This window comes from Rattus norvegicus, chromosome 12 (assembly GCF_021556685.1).
Source record: "Rattus norvegicus strain SHRSP/BbbUtx chromosome 12, alternate assembly SHRSP_T2T, whole genome shotgun sequence".
In the NCBI taxonomy this organism is placed as follows: Eukaryota; Metazoa; Chordata; class Mammalia; order Rodentia; family Muridae; genus Rattus; species Rattus norvegicus.
Window position 1 is genome coordinate 29,579,817 of NC_141545.1, and position 26,657 is coordinate 29,606,473.

The window sequence follows — 26,657 nt, forward strand, 5'->3', positions numbered from 1 at the left end:
AGGTCAGTCTGGCCATCTGTACCCCTTGCACATCACCAGGGTTCCTGCTCAGCTGTCATTGGTTCACGGGTGTGTTTGTCTCTGTGGTCCTTAACCCCCAAGCCCTAGCATTTGATGCTGGGAAACCCTGCTAAGCCATTATCTTGGTTGCTCATTCTGCTCCAGTGAAAGCCTTGTGTACTGAGCTCTGTCCTCTCGCTTTCATGTCCTCTCACATGTGAATGACACCCTGGGTGAAGCAAGCCTCCTGCCTCCCCCCCCACTGAGGCGTCTCTCATAATGGTTTATTTTTATGTGTATGCGTGTTCTGCATGCACACATATCTCTGTACTATTGGTATGTGATGGTATGTAATGGCCACCGAAGCCAGAGTCTGAGTTATAGCAAGCTGGGAGCCATTATGGAGTGCTAGGAACCAAACCTGTCTCGTGGGCAAGTACAGCGAGGGCTCTGTAAACCATCTCTCCAGCCTTCTCTTAAATTTTTAAAAAATTTGAGTATTTTGTCTGTGTGTGAACTATGCGCACCCCATGTGTGCAGTACCCACAGAAGCCAGAAGAGGGCATCGGATCTCCTGGAACTGGAGTTACAGATGGTTGTAGGCCACTGTGTGAGTACGGGGAGGCTGACTGGATTGAGATGTCTAGGTTTGCAAACACGTTCCTGGTCATGAGAGCTCTGTCCTCGTCCTTGGATTGACAGCTTGATGGATTCATCATCTGATGGCACTAGTGAATGGTGAGAAGCAGCAGGTCGCCAGAGAGGCGATATTTTGCTCCGGTCTTCCCGTGTTCCTGCTTCTGCTTCCTGGACGCCATAAATAATCACTATAAGCTCTCCTTGGAACGTTTCTACCTCAGGCCTGTGATCATGACCATGAAACTTGGAGCAGGAGGACAAATCATTCTTCCTTTTAGCTTTGATTTTATGCATCAGGCGTTTGGCCACATGTATGTCTGTGTACCACATGGGTACCTGGTATCTGCAGAGGCCAGAAGAGGTCGTCAGATTCCCTGGGACTGAAGTGCCAGCACTGTGGAGGTGTGGAGGTGCTGGGAATTGAACCTTTGGAGATGACGGTTAAGAGTCAGTGTCACCTCGATGGGTTTCATTATGTAGCTCAGGCTAGCCTGGAACCCTCCATCCTCCTGCCTGAGTCTCATGAATGCTGGGATACAGATAAACATCACTTTAAGCCACTGTTTCGGCCCAGTTTACTCCACAGCATCAGGTAGCTGGTGTAACCCTTCTCAGTGGGGCAGTTTTTGAGACTTGAGGCATTATACCTGAGGGTTATCTTGACCTACGTTCTCCCAAACGGAATATGGGAAGTGGGCAAAAACACAGAGACATGATCCTGGACAAGTCAACATAAAATCAGACAGCTGTCAGCCAACGTCATTTTTTTCCCCTTCATTTTAATGAACACTTTACAAAGTACAAAATATACTGTCTTTTTTTTTAGGGGGACATTAGGTACTTTTTTTTGTCTCTTCATCATACAGTACACAACTTTCAAGGGTTTTGTTTCTTTGACAAGGAAAACGAAAGCATGAGGGGCCCCGGAGGCGGACAGAGTAGGACACCAGCCCCCCACCTCCCTTCACCCAAGCCTCGGGACTGATGAAGTACCACTGTTGCTGGTGACCTGGGCACGACACGCCAGGTGAGGGTCAGCTGGGGCTGTGGGCAGGGCAGGGTCCCTTAAAAATGCCACAGGGCACCCATACCTGCTCCCCTGCCTCAGGATAACGGAAATGATTTTGGCATACAGGAGGAGGGCTGGGAGGACTACCGCTGTTCTTCTGTCTCCCCTGTTTGGAGACTGACCCTGCTCTAACTCTTCCTGTGACACAGGTAAACTGAGGCAGTAGAAAGGAAAGCCGTGCTAGGCTCAGCCCACGGAAACCTGAATCTTGCCCGTTGCTGGAGTCTATAGCTTTGTGGACCCTTTCCCTTTCCTGGGAAGCAAGCGGCACCTCTTGTCCCCAACCTCTCCACGCAAACACTGTCCTTAGAACTGAAGCATTTGAAGAGCCCCACGGAGGACTAGGCCAGCTCAGGCTGCCTGCACGGACTCCCTGAGGAGCAGTCTTTCTTGGGGATGCAGCGAATGGGGAAGGAGCCAAAACCATCAGGGCAGCCCCACATTCCAACCTTGTGCCCCTATCTGTGTAACTCTGTGGCAATGGGTTAGGCTAAGGGGCCAAACACTGCATCAAATAGCTCACAGCTCTGCGCACGTGGGCACACACACTCATGCCTAATACATGAACACACATGCACACACACACACACACACACACACACACACACACACACGTAAATAAACAGCATCATCTGACACATGGGACTGGGCCACCCTGCACGTCTGACTCTCCCAGCTTCCTCTCTTCTACCAAGAGCCATACATCACCACCACCAAACTGATACCTGCAAGAGTCATAGCCTAGGCCTCGGGCCTCTCCTGGTGCCTTCAGCAACAGGCCCAGCACCTGCCCTTCCCCAGTCAAGTTGCCTTCAGAGGAAGGGCTAGAGCTCAAGCTGGGGTTGCCCCGGGGTCGGTTAAATGCATCCTTTTGCTGCTTATAATTAGAAAACGGACATGAAAAAGGGAGCTGGGATGAACTCTGAGGTTAGGTCTATTAAGTGAGTTGTACACTGTCACAACAGCACAATAGCAAAGCAAGGCTGACTGGCTGTCGGCCATTGTTGGCCTTGCTTCCCTCCTGGATGTAAAACTGGAGGTCTGCCACCCTTCCAGGCCATACGCCAACTTTCAGCACACCCATCATTTGAAAACCCCAAGCTATGTCCCTATACCCCCTCCCTGTTCTCATCTAGGCTCCCTTCACCACGCCAAGTGCCGACGCCACCTATGGTATCCCACAGAGGAACACGGTGGGGTGAGGGGTGTCCTGTGATGGTTAACAGTCATCCTGACAGGATCAAGAACCACCTAGAAGACAAACCTCTGAGTCAACCTGCCCAGGAGACCTACCCTCAATGTGGCAACCTTCCACAGGCTAGGCTCTTGTCCCAGATAAACAGGAGAAAGTGAGTGGGGCAGCAGCATCCGCCTCTCAGCTTCATGACTGCAGATGCAATGTGACTGGCTTCACAGTCCTGCTGCCACACCTCTCCCCGCCATGATGGACTGTATCCCATTAAACCCTAGGGTCAAAATGAACACTTCCTCCCTTTGGCTCCCCTCTTCAGTTGCCTCAGCAGAGCCTGGCCTTGTCCCCACATCCAATCCAGAGGCTCTGGCTGGTGGCCCAGAGGTGGCTGGGGACTTTTAAAGGTCAGCCTGGGAAATGTGGCTAGGAGGAGCTGGTGACAGAGGGCTCAGACCTTCGTTGAAGATCACGTACCAGATGACTGGGGGGCGGGCTGGGCTGCCTGTGAGCAGGGGCTAGCTCGTTTTCATCTGCCTGAGTATCTCTTTACTTCCACAGTTCTTTCCATTATGGGGGGACCACCTCACCAGCCTGAGCAGCAACACTGCCCAGTGGGCAGCGGACAGAGCCAGGTCCCTGGGTCCATCCCACACCAGGGACCTGCTACCTGCAGCTGGTGGGACAGGGTGAACGCTGATGCTTCGGAGTCTCAGATAAGGGGGTTTTGTGGGGGCAGGGCTGCATGCCTCTATGGATGGGGGTGGTCTTTAGGACCCAGTGGAGAGAGTATATAGCTGGGGTCCGGGGTGCTTTGTCAGTGGGGATCTTGGGTGGTCTCATTAGTCTGTACAGGTGATATTTGACTTTCTTTTTTTTTCTTTTTTGAGGCAGAGCCTCACGTAGCCCAGGCTGACCCTGTGATCTGTTTGCTTTCATCCCCCGAGCGCTAAGAACAGAACCCAGGGCTTCATGAATGCTAGAGGAGCACACTATCCACTGAGCTAAATCCCAAAGTACGCTCTTCTGTTAAGGGTACCTTTCAGGCACATACACGAACCCCGGGAGTGCAGGATTTGGTAGTCCCATCCAGGGGTCCTGACTATTTCCCTGAAACTTTACCTCTCTTAACAGCGGGATCTCCTACCCTCCCGGTGAGCCACTTGCCTCTCAAGCAGGAGGCCCTGCCTACATTCCTCAGCACTGCAGAAAAATACAAAGAAAATCCCCTAGGGAACCCTGATTGCTGGCGACAGGCGTGCCACTTGGGTTCCCTCTGAGGCTGGGCCAGCAGGGGATGGAGTGATCCTTCATAAAACCAGAAGATGCTGAGAGAGGGCACTAAAAACACAAGAATAGAGGGCCTCAGTGGGGACCGTCACATCCCCTAGTGCCGATCCACCCACAGAACACAGAAACTCCAAGGACCCACTGCAGCTAAACAGTGGGGTCCCTTGAAAGGCCGCCGGGCAGAACCCAGGCCCAGCTCTTCTCTGGACACACAATGGTGGGAATGTGTGGTGTTCTGTCCTTACGGAGTCAGGCTTAGGAAGAGAGCAGGGAAAAAGAACCTGAGATTCCTAAGCTTGAAGTTATTATAATCATAATAATAATATTAAAAAGAAAATAAACCTAGCCAGGTGTGGTGGCGCACACCTTTAATCCCAGCACTCAGGAGGCAGAGGCAGAGGCAGAGGCAGGCTGATTTCTATAAATTCAAGGCCAGTCTGGGCTACAGAGAGAGTTCCAGGATAGCCAGGGCTATATAAAGAGACCCTGCCTCAAAAAAACAAAAAAAAAAAAAACAAAAAAAAACCAAACAAAAAACAAAAAAAAAAAACAACAACAAAAAAAAAAGCAAAAAACGATTATCAGAACAATAACTACAGAAATCAGATAAGATGCCGGGTCTACAGCTTTCTGTGGAGGAGGGGACTCGGAGAGGAGGGAGGCGGGGACATGCTGGGGTCACTAGACAAAGGTTTTGGAGTAACCCTGAGGGAAGGAGCCACTGTTAAAAATACAACAACAGAAATCCCTCCTCCGGATCAATGCCCCCTCCCCCAATAAGATAAAGTCATCTACAGCTATAGGCTGTGGAAATGGGGGTACAGTAGCTATGAAGCAGACCACACTGGCCCTCTCAACCTGCCCCACATGCAGTAGGCTGTTGGTTCTGTCTCCCTCCTGGGCTGGCCTCAGGACCCCAGGGCTTTTCCAATCGTCATATTGCCTACATATTTGAATTAAAAATATACGGTGGCTCAAAAACGTCCCCGTGTGCGCGCACGTGAGGTGGGGCCCTTGCCTGTGTCCTGCGCACACAGAATATATTAACATATATATTGCTTAAGTATATATGCTATTTACAGAATATATCTCTATCGACATAAAACACGTATTTATAAGTGTGTACAATACATGGTCTCATCCTAGCAAGTCTAGGGGAGGGGCCACACAACTATGGGGCAGGGGACGTGGGGTCAGCACACTTATACGGTGGGAAGGGATAACTGGAAAAGGAGACAGAAGGGGTTACAGAGAGGTGCACCCCGGACAATCAAGGCCTTCCAGGGAGAGAAAAAGGGGACTGGGCAGGGGGCGGGCACTCACTATAAAGCCCCGCCCACTTGGCCATTTCCCATTTGGGACGGGAAAACAATAAAATTTGGTTGTTTTAAGGGTTTTGTGCAAAAGGAGTTAAAAAGAAAGAAAGAAAGAAAACTAAACCCACCAAAACCAACCAGAGGCGATTTTTGATTAACATGCTGGGTTCTGAGCTTCTACATGGTTCTAGAAGAGGAGAGAAACAGTTCCTACAAGACTGTGCAGGGCTAAATAAACATTCCCTCCTCTGACCTTGTTGTTGGAGACTGCGTAGTACAGGCCTGGGAAAACACCCCAAGAGCAAAGTCTGGTGGACCCCTCAGTCCCAGCCACATTGCCACATGCAGATGGCAGTACACTGGGATGCCCTGTAGGGGGTGCTGTGGGGTCCTGGTGAGCTCTGCTCCCAACAGCCCTCCTCAGAAGACATGGTCACGATTCTTAAGATACATCTTTGCACTGGTGTCTGTCCCTGGAGACACAAGGGTGCTAAGTCCCACTCCAACCCTGGGCACCCTAGTGAGACTCAAACAGGCCCCGTCTCTCCCAAACAAAACCACTCTTTCCCCAGCCACCTGTATGCAAACACAACAAAGAAGAAACCCGCAAGTGTAATTTCTCTCTACAAACGCTCCAAGATGGCTGCCTCCCAGGCATCACCTTGACCACAGACTGCTGCATGTGTATTTTGGGCAGGCCTATGAGCTGCGGGGGAGGGGAGGCTGATGCCTTTTTGTCCCCTAAAAGTGGGTAGAGAGGATGAAGGGGGATTCTCTACGCTGGTCTAAGTGACAGCTGGGGAGGTGGGACATAGCCCAGGGCACTCTAGGCCTGGGCAGGTCGGGATGCCCGTTGCTGAGAGAAGCCAAGTCTTTGTTTGCCCATGTTGGGTCTTGGGAGAGCGGACGAAGGACAGATAGAAGCTGGCACTCTAGGCTGGTGGGAGAGGAGGTGTCCTGGGATCCCCTCCAGGGACAAGTGCTCTGGGGGTTGGGGGGAAGTTAGGCCCAGGTCCCCTCTTGGCAGTTGTAGAGGAAATCGACACAGGCCCTGTGTGGTCAGCAGGTGGGGTTCTAGGGTCTTGGTTTTCCTCCCCAGCTTAGGGGTAGGGACCCCACTGCTTCTGTCTGAGACTCACCGGCCATTATGACCTGAGGGTGGCCTGCTGGCCTCCATTCTGAGGGAGCCGGCTCCCAAGTGGCAACCATAACCATCAAACCCGGGGGCCTCACGGGGGCTTCCCCAGCTCTGCCCCCCTGATCTTGCTCCACCAACTTCCTAAGATGTCCCTAGGTGCATCAGGACCCCAATCCCAATGTCTCACAGGAGGTGCCAGCTTCCTTTGGCGTTTGCTGCCGGCTGAATGTGAGGCCTTGGGCTGTTCCCAAGTACCCTGGGCCTCAGAGACCACTTTCTGGGGTGGAACCTGGGGGAGGAAGATGGGCATATCCTCACTGATGGGAAACTGGGTCATGATTGAAAAGGCCGGGACTCTGGTAGGCAGGAGGAAGATGGGGGGTGGTGGCCCTAGTTTAGGCCCAGGCCTGGAGGAGTCAGGAATCAGGGGAGTGTCCCAGAGGCCCCTTCCTTAAAGGTCCTGGGGCTGAGCTTTCAGTCCATAGGGAAATACTGCAAGAATAACCTTCGTGGGGGGGAAAGGCCCAGGCGGGCTGTGGCAGGGAGGAGCCCAGAGACGAGTCTTTTCTAATGCTTCCCTGCTTGACTGACCTTCAGGGCATGGATAACCCCGCTGATATTCTCTTCTGGAACCTACAGGGCAGGAAGCAAAAGAGAAAAAAGTGTGTGAGCCCAGCTACTTGCTCCCTACCCACATAGTCCCCACCCGTCCCCAAGGGCCACTTACCAACGCATGGTCGAACTTGAAAGTACTGATGTAATATGCTGGGATGTCTGCAGCTGCCAAGGGCTCGGAGATCTGGGCTACAATCCCACACTCGTCTAGGGAAACACAGGTGCTTAGTCTAGACAGGAACTCTCCCACTAAGCCCCGCCCCCAGCCCCTCACTGGGGATTCTAGGCAGAGGCTCTACCACTAAGCCCCGCCCCCAGCCCCTCACTGGGGGATCCTAGGCAGGGGCTCTACCACTGAGTCACACCCCCAGCCCCTCACTGGGGGATTCTAGGCAGGGGCTCTACCACTGAGCCACGCCCCCAGCCCCTCACTGGGGATTCTAGGCAGGGGCTCTACCACTAAGCCCCGCCCCCAGCCCCTCACTGGGGGGTTCCAGACAAACACTGTACTGCTAAGTCCCTCTCCCAGACACCCTGTATTAATTTTTCAGCTTGGGGGGTGGGGTAAGAGCCCTCTGGTAAAGTCCACTCATTGGTCTCCCAAGGCCTTTGTATGTATGTCACACCACAGGCAAGGGAGCTGTCAGGAGATGGGCTTCAGTTTCCTTTAGCATCATTCTCCTTGTTTAGACCACTACCCTAGGAATGCCCACTGATATCTGCGCACAGGTGTTGGACCCCACGGGCTCACCGAATCCCAAGGGTTGTCCTCCTATTCGCACCATCTTCCAGAGCTCTCCAGATGCACTCGTGAATAGTAAATGACTCGGGAACCTACAGAGGAAGTAAGACGAGTCTAAGTCGGGGCTAAGTGGAGCCCCTCCCAACTCTCGGGAGCCTTTTCTGCATTATGGAAACATTGTAGGGCCAGAGTGACAGAGCATCTGACCCTCAGGTGGGACAAAACACAAGATCCAAGGACATGTCAGTGCCATTGGGGACAGGGAGGGAAGCTAATGCTGGGGTAAGACACTGGGGACAGACGGCTTTGGGACAATGGTCCCAATCTCCACTTCGGCACCATCTTGCTGTGCATGTGGGATGACCCTGTGCCCACAGGAACCACTCCAATGAAGGAAATGGGGTGAACTGACTGGGAAGAGAGTACGTGCCCCCGCCCAGGCCCCCCCCCCCCCGTGATATCCAAGCAGGGCCCTGCCCACCTCTGCTGGGTCTGCACATCCATCACCAGTGAGATGTAACCCTCAATGAGTGAGAAAGAGAAGAAGCGGATGTGGCCACAGTCGTCACTGGAAGCCATGGGGTCCTTCACTCTGGGGATCAAGAGGGAACCGTGAGGGCGGGGTTCCCGCCTTCATGCCACCTGCCACTCACCGTGCGGTGCGGTGCGGTGCGAGAGGCCTGTTTCGCCTTGATCAGCCCATGCATGACTCAGGAAGTCTTAGACCCTGAGTGCTACAATACCAGACCCTCTGGGCAGGGCGGAACGAACCCCTGCTGCTCTAGCGGCAAGCTGGTTACTAGGGTAACCAAATACTTTTCTGCTTGACTCTAGGACCTGCTTCACAGGGAGGAATTCATGCCTGGTACTTAAAACCTGGTCAAAAGCCACAGCTTGGGAGGTCACAGGCCCTAGGCTAAAACCTATTGTTGTTTCGCCTTCTAAATATTTATGTTCATAACTCATGGATTATTTCGGCCAGAGACTCACCTGGTTCAAGCGCTGGGAGTCAATGGGACATCTATATCAACCCTCAACCCTACCATCAAGGTTCCAAAAACACCATGAGAGGGCAGGAAGAATATAAAAGCCAGATAAGGCACCGATAAATCTCCCCCTTCAGAGTGGGTTCTAGGGTAGAACAGTCCCTTCTCCACTCAGACCCGGCTCCTTGGTGCAACAACGCCTCTTCCCTTAGACTTGTTTCTTGGGCAGGTCTGTGTGTCTCCCCTTCAAACTAGGCTCTTGGGTAGTCAGGACCTCTTCCCTCAGACTGGGCTTACGGGTGGACTCAGGTCTTCTCCTTCAGACTGAGCTCTTAGGTGGGAATAAGGTCTTTGCCCTCAGACAGGGCTCCTGGGTGGAGCAGTATTTCCATGTCTGTCCCCTACCTCAGCACCTAACCCCAGGCACCTACCCATTGGAGTAGAACATCACATCCATGAGGAGGGTGGCAACGGCGGGCAGCGTGTCAGGGTCCAGGCTGGTGACGCAGAATCTGTTGCTTGGGCTGGAGAGTGGGTGGATGACTGGCCTCTGGACTGGAAGAGCATAGGACACACGAGTTAAGGCTGGCGTAGAGCATTTGTGTGTAGGGGGTGGGCTCAGACCCAGACTTCGTTCAATGCAGCCCAGGTGGTTTGCCCACCCCCAGCACACACAGTACACGGATTCTTAAATTTCCCTTCAGGACCCTGGGCCTCTGTGCACGGTGCTCTGGCTGCTGAGAATGTCCTTGCCCACAAGCCACCACCTGGCTTGCGCTCTAAGCTTCAACTCCACGGTCCCTACCGCATGTTGCCACCCTGAGGCACTGTGAGCAGGGCTGGGCAGGGAGCCATCTCCAGCCATTGGTGGCGGCTCCACCTGGAATCCAGGGAGCACCAGGTGGATTCTGGGAGTGGGCCCTTCTGCTGGGGACCTTTCCCCCAATCCCAACTCACCCATTTTGGGCTTCACAAAGCCATTGGTGATGCTGAGATTCTCAGCCGCTACCGTTTCTCCATTGACAACACGAAGGATGGTGAATTCCGAGGACAAGGTGTGAGTGACGAAGGGCAGGTCACGCTCTCGCACCTGAGGACAGGAAGGGGAGTCCCTGAGTCCCAGATCTCCCCACTTCCTGTGGTAGCGCACAGGGCTGAGGTGAGGAGCAGAGCAGCAGATGGGACAGGATAACGAGTGTGCTAGGAGCAGTGTGTGTGTGTGTGTGTGTGTGTGTGTGTGTGTGAGAGAGAGAGACAGACAGACAGACAGACAGACAGACAGACGGACAGACATGGAGAAGGCTGGGTGTGCATGGCCACCCTCTACGGCTTTGACTCACCAGGATGAAGTCAGTCTGGTAGGTAGAGAGCATGAACACAGAGATGTTCTGGTCGGCCAGTGGAGCGATGACAGACTTGGCGATCTTTGTCACACCGATGGGCTGGGAACTGGAGAAGCTGCCGCCACCGGACACCACATTCAGGGCCAGCCAGGTGGCATCAGCCACGCTCAGGTGCTCTGAGGAGGGCAGCTCTGCAGGGGGTGAGGGGCACAGAGGAGAGTGGTGGTGAGTTTCCTGGGGCCTGGGTGTTCCCAGGCCAGACCAGGGCGTGCTCCAGGGGTAGGCAGAGGTTCGTGGATGGCTGAGGCCTTAAGAGACTGTCCTGTCTGTTTCTGGGCCTTGGTTTCCTCATTTAAAAAAATATTTTTATTTGTGTGTGTGTGTGTGTGTACGTGTGTGTGTGTGTGTGTGTGTGTGTACACACAGATGAGTGCAGTTGCTAAGGAGGCCAGAAGAGGGCGCTGGATGCCCTTGGAGTTGGAATTACAGATATTTCTGAGCCACCAGACATAGGTGCTGGGGACCAAACTCAAGTCCTCTGCTAGGGCAGCAAGTGAGTTTAACTATTGTGCCACAACTCCAGCCCCTAGTGTCCTTATTCAACCAACAGATGGGCCAAAGTTCCCATCTAGGGAGGGCTGAGTAGGTGACATCCTGGATGTCAGATGTATGTTAGGTGCCTGAAGCACCTGTCAAGGTGTTATTATCTGTATCCAACTTTAGTTTCCTTCAGTAAAGCAGAGTTGGTAATGCCTTAGTGAAGTCCTGCTTTTAAAAGAAATCCACTTTATGTGGATTTATGATTTATGTTGTCTCTTTCTTTGTCTACACCAGAACTTGATCCTCTTAACAACTGAGCCACCTTTCCAGTCCTGAATTCCTACTTCTTTAATTAAAAACTTAATTTGTTTCGAAAGATTTTTTTTTGTTTTTACAAAACTTAAAAAAGCCTTTCCTTCCTTCCTTTCTTTCTTCCTTTCTTTCTTTTTTTTAAAATTATTTATGTACCTTGGTGTTTTGCCTGCATGCATGCCTGCAGATCGATCGCATTCATACCCAATGTCCTTGGAGGTTAGAAGAGGGGATCTTGTGGGGCTGGGATTAATTACAGATGGGTGTAAGACACCATGTGGGTGCTGGGGAGGGAACCCCAGGCCTTTTGTGAGAGCAGCCAGTGCCCTTAGCACCTGAGATACTTCTTGCATATTGGATTAATCTAGAAAAGGATCCTGAATCCAGATGCCTGAATGACATGTTCCTGGGTCCCTTCCAGCAGGGCCAGTCTCTGAGGAGGCCTGGGCATGAGATTCAGGCACCCAAAGGCTATGAGGCTATGTTTGTAAACAGAAGCATTCCCTTTGAGAGGAAGGCTCTGGAAAATACAGGACGTCAACAAAACTCACAAGGCTCTGGGGTATGGTGGCACTAACTTTTAATCCCAGCACTACAGAGGCAGAGGCAGGTGGATCTCTGAGCCCAAGGCCTGCTTGGTCTACACAGTAAGTTTGAGGCCAGCCAATACATAGTGAGACTCTGTCTCACCAAAACAAAACAAATAAACAAAATACCCAAAGCCCAAACCTCACAGGGCTCAGGAAGATCCTGAAACTTACAAGACTCCCAAAGTCCCTAATACAGTTGCTAGGGAAAGGAGACCCTCTGTAGTGGAGCTGCCTTCAAGCTGTAACCCTAATAAACTTACTGGCTCACTAAGCTAGATTGGGTAGAATCCTTTTTGCTGTTGGTGCCTAGCACCATGTCTGTTGATGTATTCCCAGGAAACACCACACAACACCGTGTACTATGGCACCTCCGTGGATACAAACCCAGAGACTTACAATTCTTCATAAAAATCCCCGGGCTCCTGCTAAGACCTTACAACCCCATTCTTGTCAAAGAGTAGGACAGAGGTATGGCAAGAAGTGGCCTGGGATGCCGTGCACCCAGCGAGGACCCTGTAGAGGAAGCATGGCTATTCCACACAGATGCTTGAAAGGGACCAGCAATTTGCCCCAATATCTCTAGACTTGGAGCAACCAAGCCAAGTTCCAAAGATAAAGACAGGTGGGGTGTGGCGGGGCACACCTGTCATCCCAGCTCCTTGGGAAGCTGAGGCAGAAGGAGCTTGGATTCCAGGCTAGCCTGGGTTACACAGTGAGCTTGAGTTAAAAAACAAAACGAACACACACACACACACACACACACACACACACACACACACACACACACACCAAAAACCCAAAAGCTAAATTGACAAAAAAGAACTAAAGATAGTTAAGGACTTAGAGCGTTTGGTGGAGTGGCTTTCTAGCATCCATAAAGTGCTGGGTTCCAGCCCCAGCACCCCAAACCAGAAGTGCTGGTCCATGCCTGCAGTCTATCACTTGAAAAGTGGAGACAGGATGATCAGGATATGAGATAATGCCTCAAAAAAAAAAACTATGCAAATAAAAGATTCAAATTCGAATTCAGCGGACTCGGGATATCCAGGCCCTGTCCTGACCAACAGGAAGACGTAAGAGTCCCCAAAGAGATGGTGTTCCGAGTGGTGTCAGAGTCTAGGAAGAGGAGGGGCTGGGCCAACCACCAGAAAAGATGGCTTGGGAGGAGAGGATGCTGAGTGAAGTCCATCAGAATCCTCTCTGCCTAGCTTAGTTGCCATGGTGACCACAGTCTAGGGGAACCCCATTGGTCCTGTTGACTCAGAAGGACCCACGGTCAGCAAGCTAGGGACCGAGAGGCAGCCGGCATCATAAGAGAGAGCAAAGGGGAAGAACCAGTGGATCGGTAATCCCTGGGCCTTGGGCGTCTTGGATTCCCTATTGCCCAATCCTGGTAGGAGCAGGATTCCGAGGCCCTGGCCCTCTTGTCTCAGTTGTAAAATTCTTTTCTGTGTGTACATGTGCATACCCATGTGGAGGTCAGAGGTCTAGCTGGTGTCTTTCCTAATCGCTCACACCTTTTTAAAGCAAGTTCTTTCTGTGTGTATATATATACGTGCAAGCCTCTGTGTGTGTGTGTGTGTGTGTGTGTGTGTGTGTGTGTGTGTGTGTGTGCGCGCCGTGGCACCCATGTGGAGGTCAGAGAGAAACCTGTGGGAGTTGGTCATCTCCTTCCACCATTAATGTTGGGGGGATGAAAGTCAGGTTATCTGGCTTGGTTATGTCCACTCTTATCCACTGAGCAATCTTACCAGTCCTTGGGTTTTTGAGACAGGGTCTCTCACTGGACTAGACTGGCTGGACATTGAACATCAGGAATCCTCCTGCCTCTGTAACTCTAGTTTTACCATGTCCAAGTTCATTCCTTCCTTCCGTCTTTCTTTCCTCCCTCCCTCCCTCCCTCCTTCCCTCCCTCCTTCCCTCCCTCCCTCTTTCCAAGACCTCCTGCTTGTTTGGCAAGCACTTTACCAACTGGTCCATCTCCCTAGTTTTTAGAATTCTAAGGACCCCAAACTTTGTAACAGAAAGGGCTTCTTGGGGGTGGCATCTGAAGCCCTTATTGTGTCCTGGGAGTTTCTGGGAGCCTGGGTATCCTAAAAGGCAGTTTTGTGAAGTGGTTGCCCTTTACCCTGTGTGTCAACCACACCAGTGCCTCACTGGTAACAAGTCAGGAAGCCCAGAAGACAGCAAGTTCAGTATGATGTATCTCACGATGAAACAGACGATGCCTCATGTCCTCGGAGCACAACCTTAAGCTATTTTGGGGAAGATTCTGGTAGAGTCATAGGCACTTGTGTTCCGTGGTCAATGTTCTTGGTGTCAGAGTGACAATGACATCAGACAGACATATGTTTACATGTTTTTAATTTTTAAAACTATATATCATTTATGTATGAGTGTATGTATGTATGTGTGTATGTGTGTATGCATGCATGTGTGTATGCATGCATGTATGTATGTGTGTGCATGTATGTATGTATATGTATGCATGCATGTGTGTATGTATGTATGTATGTGTATGTATATATGCATGTGTATGTGTGTATGTATGTATATGTATGCATGTATGTGTGTATGTATGCATGTATGTATGTGTATGTATGTGTGTATATATGTATATATGTATGTGTATGTGTGTGTGTGTGTGTGTGTGTGTGTGTGTGTGTGTGTGTATGTATGCTGGAAACTGAACTCAGGTTGACTCTGCAATAGCAAGTGGTCTTAATTCTTGAGCCATTTTTCCAGTCTAAAGACAAGGATCTCATATAGCCCAGGATAGCCTTGAAGTACTCTGTTGCTAGACAGCTAGTTCTTCATCTGTAAAATGGATATTTAACTTTAACCCTATGGAAGGAACCCAAGGTCCCTGCAGAATGCAAAGCTGTCTGGTAATGAGACTCTCCTTACTGGAAGTTACCACTTCAATCAAGGCACACAGGTTTGCTTGCTTTGTTTTTTTGGGGGGGGCGGGCAATGGCAGATATCCCTGGAGTATGGTTTTCCATGGGGAGGCTCAGGGAGCAGCAAGTGAGGCAATTCCAAGTTTTGTTGGAGCTCTAACACTGAGCAACACTGTCAGCTCCTCACTGGGGGGTTCTAGGCAGGGGTTCTACCACTGAGCCACACCCCCAGTTGTCAGAAGCCATGTAGGGAAGGCTAAAGACTTGCACATGAATTTTCTTGAGATAGCCCACTGTTTTGCATGGCCTGCAGTGGTGAACTCTGTGAGGCTAGGCCCCAAGATACTTCATCCTAGGGTTGGTTCTTACTGCTGATATGCCATTTCCTGCCACTATTACACAGCCTGGGCATTCGACCGTCCTACTGGGCAGACTTTCTGCAGATCAACATGAAGATGTATTCTTATGTAGTAATGTTGTGCAGACAAATTGATGATTTCATAATTCCTAATACGGATTTTATAGAATTCCTAAATTTATACAAGCAATTTCAAATCCTCTATGGTATAAAAGCTGCAAATAGAGCTCTGCAAACTTCATGTGTCACAGGCTAACTCACTAGATAAAGAAAGCAGGCTTGGAGCAAATTTGCGGTCAAGGAAACCATTCCTTCTAGGTTAGGCATATCAGGTAACTAAAGGTCATAAACTGGGAATGGACAATTAATTGTCAGTGCAAGGATAGAAAATAAATAATGGATTACTCTTGTCTATTTAGGACCTCAAAATAATAAGACACAAGGCAGATAGTTTGTCTTTTGACAAAACCATGCTAACTTGTGACATAAAAATTGTTGCTTTGAACTTATAATAAACTCATGGGGGGAGGGTCTAGTAACAGATAAAGGCTGTTTAGTGAGATGCAAGTCTTAATGGAAAGACATAAATAGTTCTGCTGTTATTCCTTACATTTTATCGACTTGACATGAATTCTTGCCTTAAACTTACTGTGAACTTACTGGAACGTAAAAGTATCTAGAAAATCTTATAATCAATTATCCTGTTGCAACAGTTCAACCTGGTAGTTGTATGAAGAAAAAAATTAACAGAAAAAGTATATATATACTGAGAACAGAAATAAAGGCTTGTTGGAGCTTTTCTACTTCATCCGGAGTGAGCGAGTATTTTTTTTTATAAGCCTGAATTTTTTTCTTCTTTTCTTTTCTTACTGGTTCATGAAGAGTTAACAAACTCCAAGCCTCTTGCCTGGCCAGCAAGGGGTTCTTGAGCCAGAGAGAAAATAACCCTAGCAACTAAAACTTTTTTACCTAATCCCCTGTTGCCAACAGCAGGAGTTAATTGGCAAAAACCAGTGGCTTTTAGCCACAGAATTACAAGAGAGAGTTAAGTTCCCAGAACAGTAAAAGAGAGTTAAAAGACCAGAGATTATCAGTCTTTGGCCTTTGTCAGAAGCTGTGTTCCAACAGGTCAAAGGCCAGGGCAGGTCCTTGGAATCCAGCCTCTCACTGGGAGATTCTAGGCAGGGGCTCTACCACTGAGCCACACCCCCAGCCCCTCACTGGGGGATTCTAGGCAGGGGCTCTACCACTGAGCCACACCCCCAGCCCCTCACTGGGGGATTCTAGGCAGGGGCTCTACCACTGAGCCAAACCCTAGCCTTTTGGGCTTGAGCCAAGTAACTCAGGTTAGCTCATTGCTACTGATCTCTCTTAGATATTAGGGTTAGAGACCTGTGCCTCCCCTCCTGTCTCTCTCCACAGACTTTTGAAGACTGTCACTCTGAAGGTTTCCCAGGACTCCCAACACCTGTGGTCAGGTTCAATGGCTCCCCTCTGCTCTGTCATCAATATGGTGCAGGCAAGACAAAATACATGCATTTCCATTTGCATAGAGCCCATGAAATCAATGTCAAGCTGGACACTGGGTTGGGGGTGTGGCTCAGCCGCTCAGAGTGCGCCTACCTACCATGGGCTACACACTGAGAGTCATGCAAAAATAAATAATTAGGTAAGCATAGCACATGCTGCCATTTTTTTTTTTTTTTTTTTTTTTTTTGCTGTTGTTTTTGCGTCTCACTCTTTAGCCTGGCCTGGCCTAGATACCCACTATGTAGATTAAGGGTGTGCGCCATCACCACCCAGCTCAATAAATTTCTCAAACAAACAAAGAGGTAGACATCAGGTTGGAGAGGACAAGTGATAAGTGCTGATTGGTTCAGGGGTTCATTCTGAGGTGATTACGCAATCTCCCAAACCCACTGAGGGATGGGGATATTGTAGAGTAACAGCCTAGCATGCACGAAACCCAGGGTTTTGCCCAAAGCATGGTATAAATGTACCACCATGGTGGTGGTACACTGCTGTAATGTCGGCACTTGAGAAGGAGAGACTGGAGGATCAGAAGTTCAAGGTCATCTCCAGCTCTGTAGGGAGGGCAAAGCTAGCCTGGGGTACGCGAGTCCGTCTCAAAAAGAAATAAAACAACTTGCTATACCTATACTTCAAAAACGGTGACTAATCTTTCATTTTCTGAGGTCTCTCTGTGTAGCCCTGCCTGTCCTAGAGCTCACTGTATATAGACCAGGCTGGCCTTGAACTCAGAGATCCACTCACCTCTGCCTCCTGAGTGCTGGGATTAAAGGTGTGCACCACCACGTCGGGTAAGTGGTGGTTAACTTTTGAAAAGTTACTGCTTTATTATTTTATGGGTATTTTGCCTGCATATCCGTCTGTGTGCCATGTGTGTGCAGTACTCACAGGAGCCAGAAGAGGGCATCAGATCTCCTGGAACTGGAGTTACAGAGTGGTTGTGAGCCACCATGTGGTGCTAGGAACTGAACCCAAGTTCCCTGGATGTTCAGCTCGTACTTTTAACCACCGAGTCATCTTTTTAGCCCTCAAAAGGATGAATTTTTGGATAATTGAATGATATCTAAATTAAAAAATGCAAAAAAAAGTAAGGGTAGAGAGACAGCTGTGTACTTTTTACTACTCTGGCAAAGGACCTAGGTTTGGTTCCCATCACCCCCATGGTAGTTCACAATGACCTGTAATTCTAGTTCCAGATGATCTGATGCCTTCTTCTGACTTCAACAGGTGTCTGCATGCATGTGGTGTGCATACATGTATCTAGGCATGTACACATATACATTAGCTAAATAAAAAGATTTTTTGTATGAAAAACAATTAAAAAGAAAGATAAAAAAAAAAAGTCAGGCATGATGTCATATTCTTATAATCCCAGCATTTGGGAGGCTGCAGCAGGAGCCTCATAAGTTTGAGGTTAGCCTGGGCTACATCGGGAGACCCCCTATCTCAGCCCCCCAGGCTCCCAGAACAGCGGATGGCTCAGTAGATACATGTGCTTGCACCAAGCCTGCCCACATGAGTGTAAGCCCTGGAACCCACAAGACAGAAGATAGAATTGACTTCCACAGGTTGCCCTCTGACCTTTGCACCCATGATCTGGCGTGCGTGTGCACACAAAATAAAGCAATGAATGTAAAAAGTAAAAGGAGACTATCACCACCACCACCACCAACAACAACAACTCTAAATCTCAAAAACAAACAAATAAACCCAACCAACCAACCCCCCCCCACTGTGACCACCCACAAAAAAACAACCAAACAAAAAAACCCAAAGAAAAACCCCAAAAACCAAAAAACAACTCCCCCAACCCCTCAAAGAAACACTTATAAAAACCTGAATTGGGGGGGTTGTTTTTAAAACAACAAAGAAAATAGAAAACAAGAATAAGGAGGGAGGGAGGTGACCCAACTTGGGAGGAGAGACACTTACCAAGGAAGCCCTCCTCATCTACAATGATGGTGTAGTCCTCAGGGGTCTCTGTCAGACTGAAAAACTTGCACCTGAGGAAAAAAACACAAGGATAACCGGTCAAGGACAACAAGGGAAGGTCCCCTGTTGAGCCACGCTCCCAGCCCCCTCATTGGGGGATTCTAGGTAGGGGCTCTACCACTGAGCCACGCCCCCAGCCCCTCCCCAGGGGATTCTAGGCAGGGGCTCTACCACTAAGCCACGCCCCCAGACCCTCCCCAGGGGATTCTAGGTAGGTGCTCTACCACTGAGCCACGCCCCCAGCTCCTCACTGGGGGAGTCTAGGCAGAGGCTCTACCACTGAGCCACGCCCCCAGCCCCTCACTGGGGGATTCTAGGCAGGGGCTCTACCACTGAGCCACGCCCCCAGTCCCTCACTGGGGGATTCTAGGCAGGGGCTCTACCACTGAGCCACACCCCCAGCCCCTCACTGGAGGATTCTAGGCAGGTGCTTTACCACTGAGCCACGCCCCCAGACCCTCCCCAGGGGATTCTAGGCAGGTACTCTACCGTTGAGCCACACCCCTAGCCCCAAAGAACTATCCACGAAAACGGGTGACTCTTTTTCTTTTGAGACAGTCTCTAGTAGCCTAGGCTAGCCCCCAACTCATTCATCATTTACGTTAGCAATGCTGACCTGCGATTCCAAATCCTCTACCCACAAATGGCTGGAATTACAGATGTGTACCACCACAACTGGCTAAAAGAGCATCTCTTGCTCTGTGTAAATGACGTATCACAAACCTGATCTTCAAGAGGCTAAAGAGATGGCTCTGAGGTGAACGCACTTACTGCTCTTACAGAGCACTTGAGTTTGAGTCTAAGCACCCGTATCAAGGGGCTCACCACTGCTGGTAGGTCTAGTTCTAGCAGAGCCGACTACCTCTGACCTCCATGTGACACACATAAACTCACACAGGCACATTCAGACACATCCATAAATACTGAAGCCAAGTGACCAACAAACAAAACCGATTTCCAAGAAAGTGCCTGTTTAGGGCTGGTGTGTGTGGGTATACACTTTTTGTCTGGTTAATTTCCTGTTTAGGCCCCAGCACACATTCAATTCCCCCTCTAGCCCCTTCCTTTTTTCATTTCTTTGTGTCTGTGCTGTGAGCAGACAGTAATGCATGTGTGGATGCCAGAAGCCAACTGGCAGGGGCAGGTCCTCTCTTCCCACCATGTAAGTTCTATGGCTAGAACTCAGGTCATTAGACTTGGCCGTAGTTATTTTCACCTACTGAGCCGTCTCGCCAGCTCTCTTTGGTTTCTCGGGGACATCTTTGTCCATATCTGTTCCATAGCCAATACAGAACATTTTTTTCTTTTTTCTTTTTTCTTTTTTTTTTTGGTTGTTGTTTTGAGACAGAGTTTCTCAGTACAGCCTTGGCTATCCTGGAACTCACTTTGTAGACCAGGCTGGCCTCAAATTCAGAGAGATCTGCCTGCTTCTGCCTCCCAAGCGCTGGGATTAAAGGTGAGCATCACCACTGCCCAGTCAACTTGTAATTCTTATCTAGAAAAACACAATATATAAGGGCCTCAAAGAAAAACAGCAAACCATCGCCTTGTAAGTGGCTATCAGTACTCTTGTGGGGTTCCTGCATCGGGGTCCCACATCCTCAAAGAGAAACTCGAAGCTCTCAGTTTCCGGATGGTTGAGACAGGTGCATGCTGGGAAAGATGGGACCTCCTGACTGCCCCGAGAGCCTGTATTCAGGAAATGGGCAAGACGCTTATTCCAGCCACCCTCAAGGCGGTAGGGACACTCCAGAAATAGACCGGACACATTGGTCTAGAGGGCATAAACAACCAGCGGACAGCAACCAGGGCCTCTGTGGACATGAGGTATAAATAAATAAGCCGTTGAAGTGACATGTCCCGGGGGGCCAGCCAGCTGTTGGATGTCCATCTCAATTCAATGAGCATACTGGCTCAGAGAGGGCCAGGGGACAGAGGAGGGGACAGAGGGACCTATTGCTCTCACTGGTCACCAAGGGCCCTGTGAGCTTCACTCACCTGACCCAACTAGGGCAGCAGTTCTCAACCTGCGGGGTGGCATATCAGATATCCTGCATATCAGATATTTATATTACGATTCACGACAGCAGCTAGTTATGAAGTAGCAAGGAAATAATTTTATGGTGGGGGGAGTCACGACAAGAGGAACTGTATTAAAGGGTTGCAACCTTAGGAAGGTTGGGAACCCTGATCTAGAAATTCAGATCTGTCTCCTCTTTATTATTTGTGTATGCATGTGTGGGACACACAGACACAGACACACCACACACACAGACACAGACACAGACAGACACACACACACAGACACACACAGACATAGACACAGACACACACACACAGACACACACACACACACACACACATGTCCTGATGCATGCGCCTGTATGTATGAGAGGCCAAGGGAGGATGTTGGGTGTTTTCCTCCATCAGTCACATTATTCCTCTGTGACAGGGTCTCTCTGGAACTTGGAGTACGCACTATTTTAAATCTTTTAAAAAATTTATTTATTTTTATTTATATGAGTGCACTGCAGCTGTCTTCAGACACACCAGAAGAGGGCATCGGATCCCATTACAGATGGTTGTGAGCCACCACGTGGTTGCTGGGATTTGAACTCAGGACCTCCGGGAGAGCAGTCAGTGCTCTTAACCACTGAGCCATCTCTCCATCCTGCTCACGTTATTTTAGTTAAGTTGGAAGCCAGCAAGCTCCAGCAACCTCCCGTCTCTGTACCCGCAACCCACGCCACATGGCATTTCAGGCAAGGGCCATACCAGACATGATTAGGTACAAGGATCTAAACTCAGGTCTTCACGGTTGCACACAGACCCAAGAGAGCCTGGAGGTCGCAGCAATTCCATTGCTTCAGCCCCTTTCACGTATGTATCATGCATGTAGGTGTGCCACGTTGCATGTGTGGACAACTTTTGAGACTCCACATGCCTAACGGGCCAGTGAGTGAGTCCTGAGCTCCCGATCTCCACGTCCCTATGTTGAGGTTACAAGTATGTGACAGTTCACCCAGCTTTTGAAGTGGGAGCTCTGGTGACCAAACTCAGGTCCTCGCACTCACACAGCAAGCACATAATGGACTGAGCCCACCCGCCTATCTAGAAGCTCCATGACTTCCGATGCTATTCGTCCCACCCTTCTTCCCTCCTTAGACACTTTCTGTCCATCAGTGTCACCTCAGTCAGCAGCCACCTCCTTTTCCTCACATGCGACTCCATGGTCTGAAGCTATCTGTATTAGGACTGGAGGACAGCAGGGGTCAGGGTTTGGTCTGATCATGCGTCACAATGTGAGGGAAAGTCAGTTCATATTGTCTGTGAAGAATTCCCTCAGTACTTACACAGTGCCAGCCTGGCAGAGTATCAGGAAGAGCACACCTGACATCTCAGCCCCTCAGAGGACTGCTGTACGTCTGAGACCAGACAGGGTTACACTGTGAATTCTAGGCCAGTCTAGAAGCAGCAACTGCAATCTTCTTCCAGCCTTCAACTCCTTATCCTTCCGGTTCATCCTCCTTAGTCATGGGGTAACAAGTATGCTCTAGAATACCTAGTTTTTCTTTTTGGAAGTGCTAGGGATAAAACCCAGGGCCTTGTATGCTAAGTCAGTACTCTATATCTGAGATGTGCATATAGGTTTTCACTGGGATTCTAGGCAGGTGCTCTACCACTGAGCCACGCCCCCAGGCCCTCACTGGGGGATTCTAGGCAGGGGCTCTACCACTGAGCCACGCCCCCAGGCCCTCGCTGGGGGATTCTGGGCAGGGGCTCTACCACTGAGCCACGCCCCCAGCCCCTCACTGGGGGATTCTAGGCAGGGGCTCTACCACTGAGCCACGCCCCCAGCCCCTCACTGGAGGATTCTAGGCAGGGGCTCTACCACTGAGCCATACTACTAACCCCTCCTGGGGGTTGGGAGAAGGAGTCTAGGTAAGCACTCTTATGCTGAGCCACGCCCCCTGGCCCTCAGTTGGGGATTCTAGATAGGTGGTCTACCACCAAGTGACACCCCCTGGAGGATTCTAGGTGAAAGTCACACTACCCCAGCTTGCATCTGTTCCTTTTCTTTCTTTGCCTTGTCCTCGCTGAGTTCAAGGTGCTCACCTTCTCCGTCCCATGATGGGACTGGAGACCCAATGAATTCCCCATGCTCTTTGTTCTGCACACAGTCCAGTCACCCACCAAGGATGCCCAACTTTCTGTCAACAGAGGAAGGTAAGAAGCACACTGGAAGTCAACCCTGGCTGTTAAGCAATCTGTGGTCCTCTGGCCATCTCCCCACATCCTAGACACTATTAACTGCAAATGACATTCCCTGGAGGGCTCAGCTCGGGTGTTGCCTGAAGCTGTTGACCGGTTGCCTAGTAACCGTAGTGCGGTGTTCTCTAGGTCAGTGCCACTCAAACTCCGTTTGGCTGATGGCCAGTTCTTTGAGCTGTCTGTCTGTTGTGGCCCCTGTGTCTGTCCCATCATTAAACGACCTTCACTACTCTTTTAGCCTAGACATTTCCTCCCTCATACTCAACCCCATTCCCTATCCATTCAGCCCTCTAAGCGCCTACCCTAACCCTCAGACAGGTAGCCCTGGCTATCCTGCAACTGACTCTGTAGACCAGGCTGGCCTTGAACTCAGAGATTCCACTTGCCTCTGCCTCCCAAGTGCTGGGATGAAGGCATGTGCCACCATACTTGGCTTAGCCCTTTTCATTTCTACAATATAGATGTCAACCGAGGGCTCCTCTCAAACCCCTGCAACCCTGTGCCTCGTTTTAAAGGATCACTTCCTTTGCCGACTGTCACCTTACACCTGGTCTCTTCCCCTTTCCAGGTTCAAGTTTTCTCTAAATAAAAAAGTTTATTTAGAGACATTTATTTGATGTGTTTGAGTGTTTTGTCTGCATGTGTACGTGTACCCCATATATGTCTGGTGCCCAAGGATGTCGGAAGAGGACATCAGCTTTCCTGGAGCTGGAGGTATGGATGGCTCTGAATTGCTAATGTGGGTGCTGGGACCAGAACGGGAGCCCTGTCAAAGAGCAGCCAGTGCCCTGAGCTATTTAGAAAAGAAAAAGATTTATTTTATTTTTAATTGTGAGTTTGTGTGTGGGTCCCCTAAAGCTGGAGTCACAGGCAGTTGTGAGCCGCCCAACATGGGTGCTGGGAACCCAAGGAGGGTCCTTTGCATTAGCAGTAAGCACTCTTAGCCACTGAGCCACTCCTTGAGGCTCAGGTTTCCTCCACTCTAAAAAAACAAGGTTGTCCTTTTATCTACACACATCTCTGCCTCAGGACACACGCCCAAAGCCACTGCCAGCTGGGTGGCTTTTTTCCCACCCAGTTAGATTCCCCCGTGACCTCCTCACTCCACAGCCGATGACTTCGATGTCCTGCCTCTGGGCTGTGATTGGTCCTCTAGCTAGCTGCCCAGAGCCTTTCTGGAAACCACAGGTCTCCCGCCCCATCTCTAGCCTTCTTGCAGGTGGTAACTGTTCTCGGTTCCCTAAGGGACTTCTCTCCAGTGGGTGACAGCTCCGGAGCAGCCTTCTGGGGCCTTGAACCATCCACTCTCCCTCTTCGATCCCAGGGTTCCTCCGGGCCCAGCTGGGCTGTTTACATTTGCCTTTTCGGCCTGTTTACCTGCTGTGGACTGTCTGAAAAGCCTTTACCTCCTCTCCTTCCCTCTCTCCTGCTTTCATCTTCCTCCTCCCTCCATAGCCCCTCCTTTCCCCTTTAGCTCCTCCCTCTTATTTCTTCCTATGTAGCCCAGGCTGGTTTGCAACTTGAGATCCTCCTGCCTCAGCCCCCAGGCCAGGCACAAATGTCTCATATCCACTCTCTCCCTGTTGCCTGCTTCGCAATGAACTTGGAAGATCCCTGAGCCTGCAGCAGGCCACACTAAAGTCGCTCGATCACCCTTAGGTAATTGACGTGCAGTCACTCAAGTCAGTTGGTCTTCAAAATTCTACGGCTGTTTCCTTTGGGCCTGGCTGGAGCCAACAACCCGGCAAAGCCAAGGCCCGTGGCTGCCCGGGTCAGGGGCCCAGGCGCTGAGTCACCTCTGAGAACATTCCAATCTTCAATCAGTGTGGCCGTCTGGCTGGATGGCCCGAGTGCCTCTGGAAATTCGATCTGTTTACTCTCTGCTTCTTCAACCAGCAGAAAGAGGCCCCTCACTAGGGCCTCTCCCGAGGGCATCCTGGGCCACAAGTCCCCAAGCCATGGCTAGGCCAAGCCCTGTTTCAGAAACACACCTGCAGCCAGAAAGGCAGACTGGTAGGGTGAATTGGAGGCCAATATCAGTCGGAAAGCCATCTCAGAAATGTATGGACCCGATAAGGAAGAGACATTATAAGTGCTCATTTAATTAGCGGCCCAGTTTATCACAAGGTCCCCGTTGAAACCACAGGAGGCTAAGGCTTAGTAGGCAGGAGTGCTCAATCTGTGAGCCTAAGGATCTGAGATTGAATAACTGCACCCATGTAAAAAGCCAGCCATAGTTATGCGTGCCTATAACCCTGGCACTGAGGGACTAAGGCTGGCAGATACCAGGAGCTTGCTGTTAAGTGGAAGATCCTATCAGGCCACTAAGACAGACTGATAGAAGACGCCCGATGTCCTGAGACGCTTTCTGCAAGAGTGTGAAGGCACGGCACCTGCAGTTTCACACGTGCATGTACCACGCACCTCGCTCGCACCACACACAGCCACACGCCACGGAAGGTTGCACGTGGCGATATAAACCTAGAGCCTCAGCACTCAAGAGTCTGCTGCAGGCGAATATCCAATTTGAACCGAACAGCAAGACCGGGTCTCAGGAAAAGGGGAGGGACTTCCTGGCACCATTCTGATGGAGGGCAATAGGAGACCCGGTAAAGGGGTGGGAGTGCAAGGAATTCTGGGTAACCTCCATTTGCAAGCACATGTGGGTAGGCGGCTCACTCCTTTCTGAGGCACCACACCCTATCCTGGATTTTAGATTTAAATGTTTCAAGCTTTTTAAGCACTACCTCTCCACCCGACTGCACCTGGTGAGATCTAAACTGACCTCATAAACGCAAGGACCCTAGTTCGATTCCCATAGTCCATGCGTGTGAAAAGGCTTGGTTGCGTCATTTTGAATGGAATCCTAGCAGGTTAGCAGGGAAAGGGAAGCTTGGGGTTTGCTGCCTGGCCAGCTAGCCTAGGCTATTTGGTGAACTTTAAAATAGTGAGAGATCCCATCCCAAAGACCAAGGCAGACAGCCTAGAACAGCAGCCACAGTTAACTTCTGGCTTCTGCATGAGTGTTCACATGCTCACATACACACACCCTAAGGGGTCAGAGACAAAGTTCAGTCGCAATGTTTACCTAGCATGCACAAGGCGCTGGGTTCTATCCCTAGTACCATATAAAATCCAGTGTGACAGTGCATGCTTGTCATCCCGCTGCTTGGGAAGCTGAGGCAGGAGGACTTCTGTGAGTTCAAAGCAAAGCCGGGGCTATACTGTATCACGAAGTCCAAATCAAAACAACAAAACACCACGGATGGAGAGTTAGTCAAGGTGTGGTGGGGGCGGTGCCCCTTCCTGAAGCCTGCACCCTTCTGGTCATTGGAGGCACCCATCGAGGAACTTTAGGTTGGTGGGAAATCCTTGGTCATGCCCAGTGTCACCCAGATCCCTGGGAGAGTGCCTAGATTCAGGAATCCGAGGCCAGAGGAAGTCTATGATCTCCATGTCTTGTTCTCTGAGCCGCCCTGTGTGACAGCTACGTTTTACCAGGAAAGGTGGGATGCTCCCTGGGAGGAAGCTGTGGTTCTCAGTTCTTTTTCTGCAAAGATCTTTTAAAATATGTGTTTAAGTGTGTCTGTCTATCTGTCTGTGCACTTGAGTTCAAGTGCACATGGAAGTCTGAGGAGAACAATGGATCCTGCAGAGCCAAGGTTACAGGAGCTGTGTTATCTGACATGGGTGTTGGGAGCCAAACTGGGGTTCTCTGTAAGAGCAACAAGTGCTTTTCACCATGAGCCACTTCTCTAGCTCCCTGTTCTTGGTTCTGTCTCCTGGGCTTTCTCTGGGTGGCTAGTGGTCCTCAGAGAGGAGCCACATAGTTCATC

General features: G+C 50.3%; 1 protein-coding gene across 1 annotated transcript in view; it reads right to left on the reverse strand.

The window, feature by feature from the left end:
* Positions 1-1,400: 1,400 nt before the first annotated feature.
* The window catches only part of Castor2 (cytosolic arginine sensor for mTORC1 subunit 2), a 42,935-nt gene continuing 17,678 nt past the window's right edge, over positions 1,401-26,657 (reverse strand). Inside the window, 8 exon segments of the mRNA NM_001100561.2 lie at positions 1,401-7,274; positions 7,369-7,463; positions 8,008-8,090; positions 8,480-8,590; positions 9,416-9,539; positions 9,942-10,074; positions 10,325-10,518; positions 18,490-18,560. Coding sequence (NP_001094031.1) covers positions 7,209-7,274; positions 7,369-7,463; positions 8,008-8,090; positions 8,480-8,590; positions 9,416-9,539; positions 9,942-10,074; positions 10,325-10,518; positions 18,490-18,560 — 877 coding nt within the window. The 3' untranslated portion in view covers positions 1,401-7,208.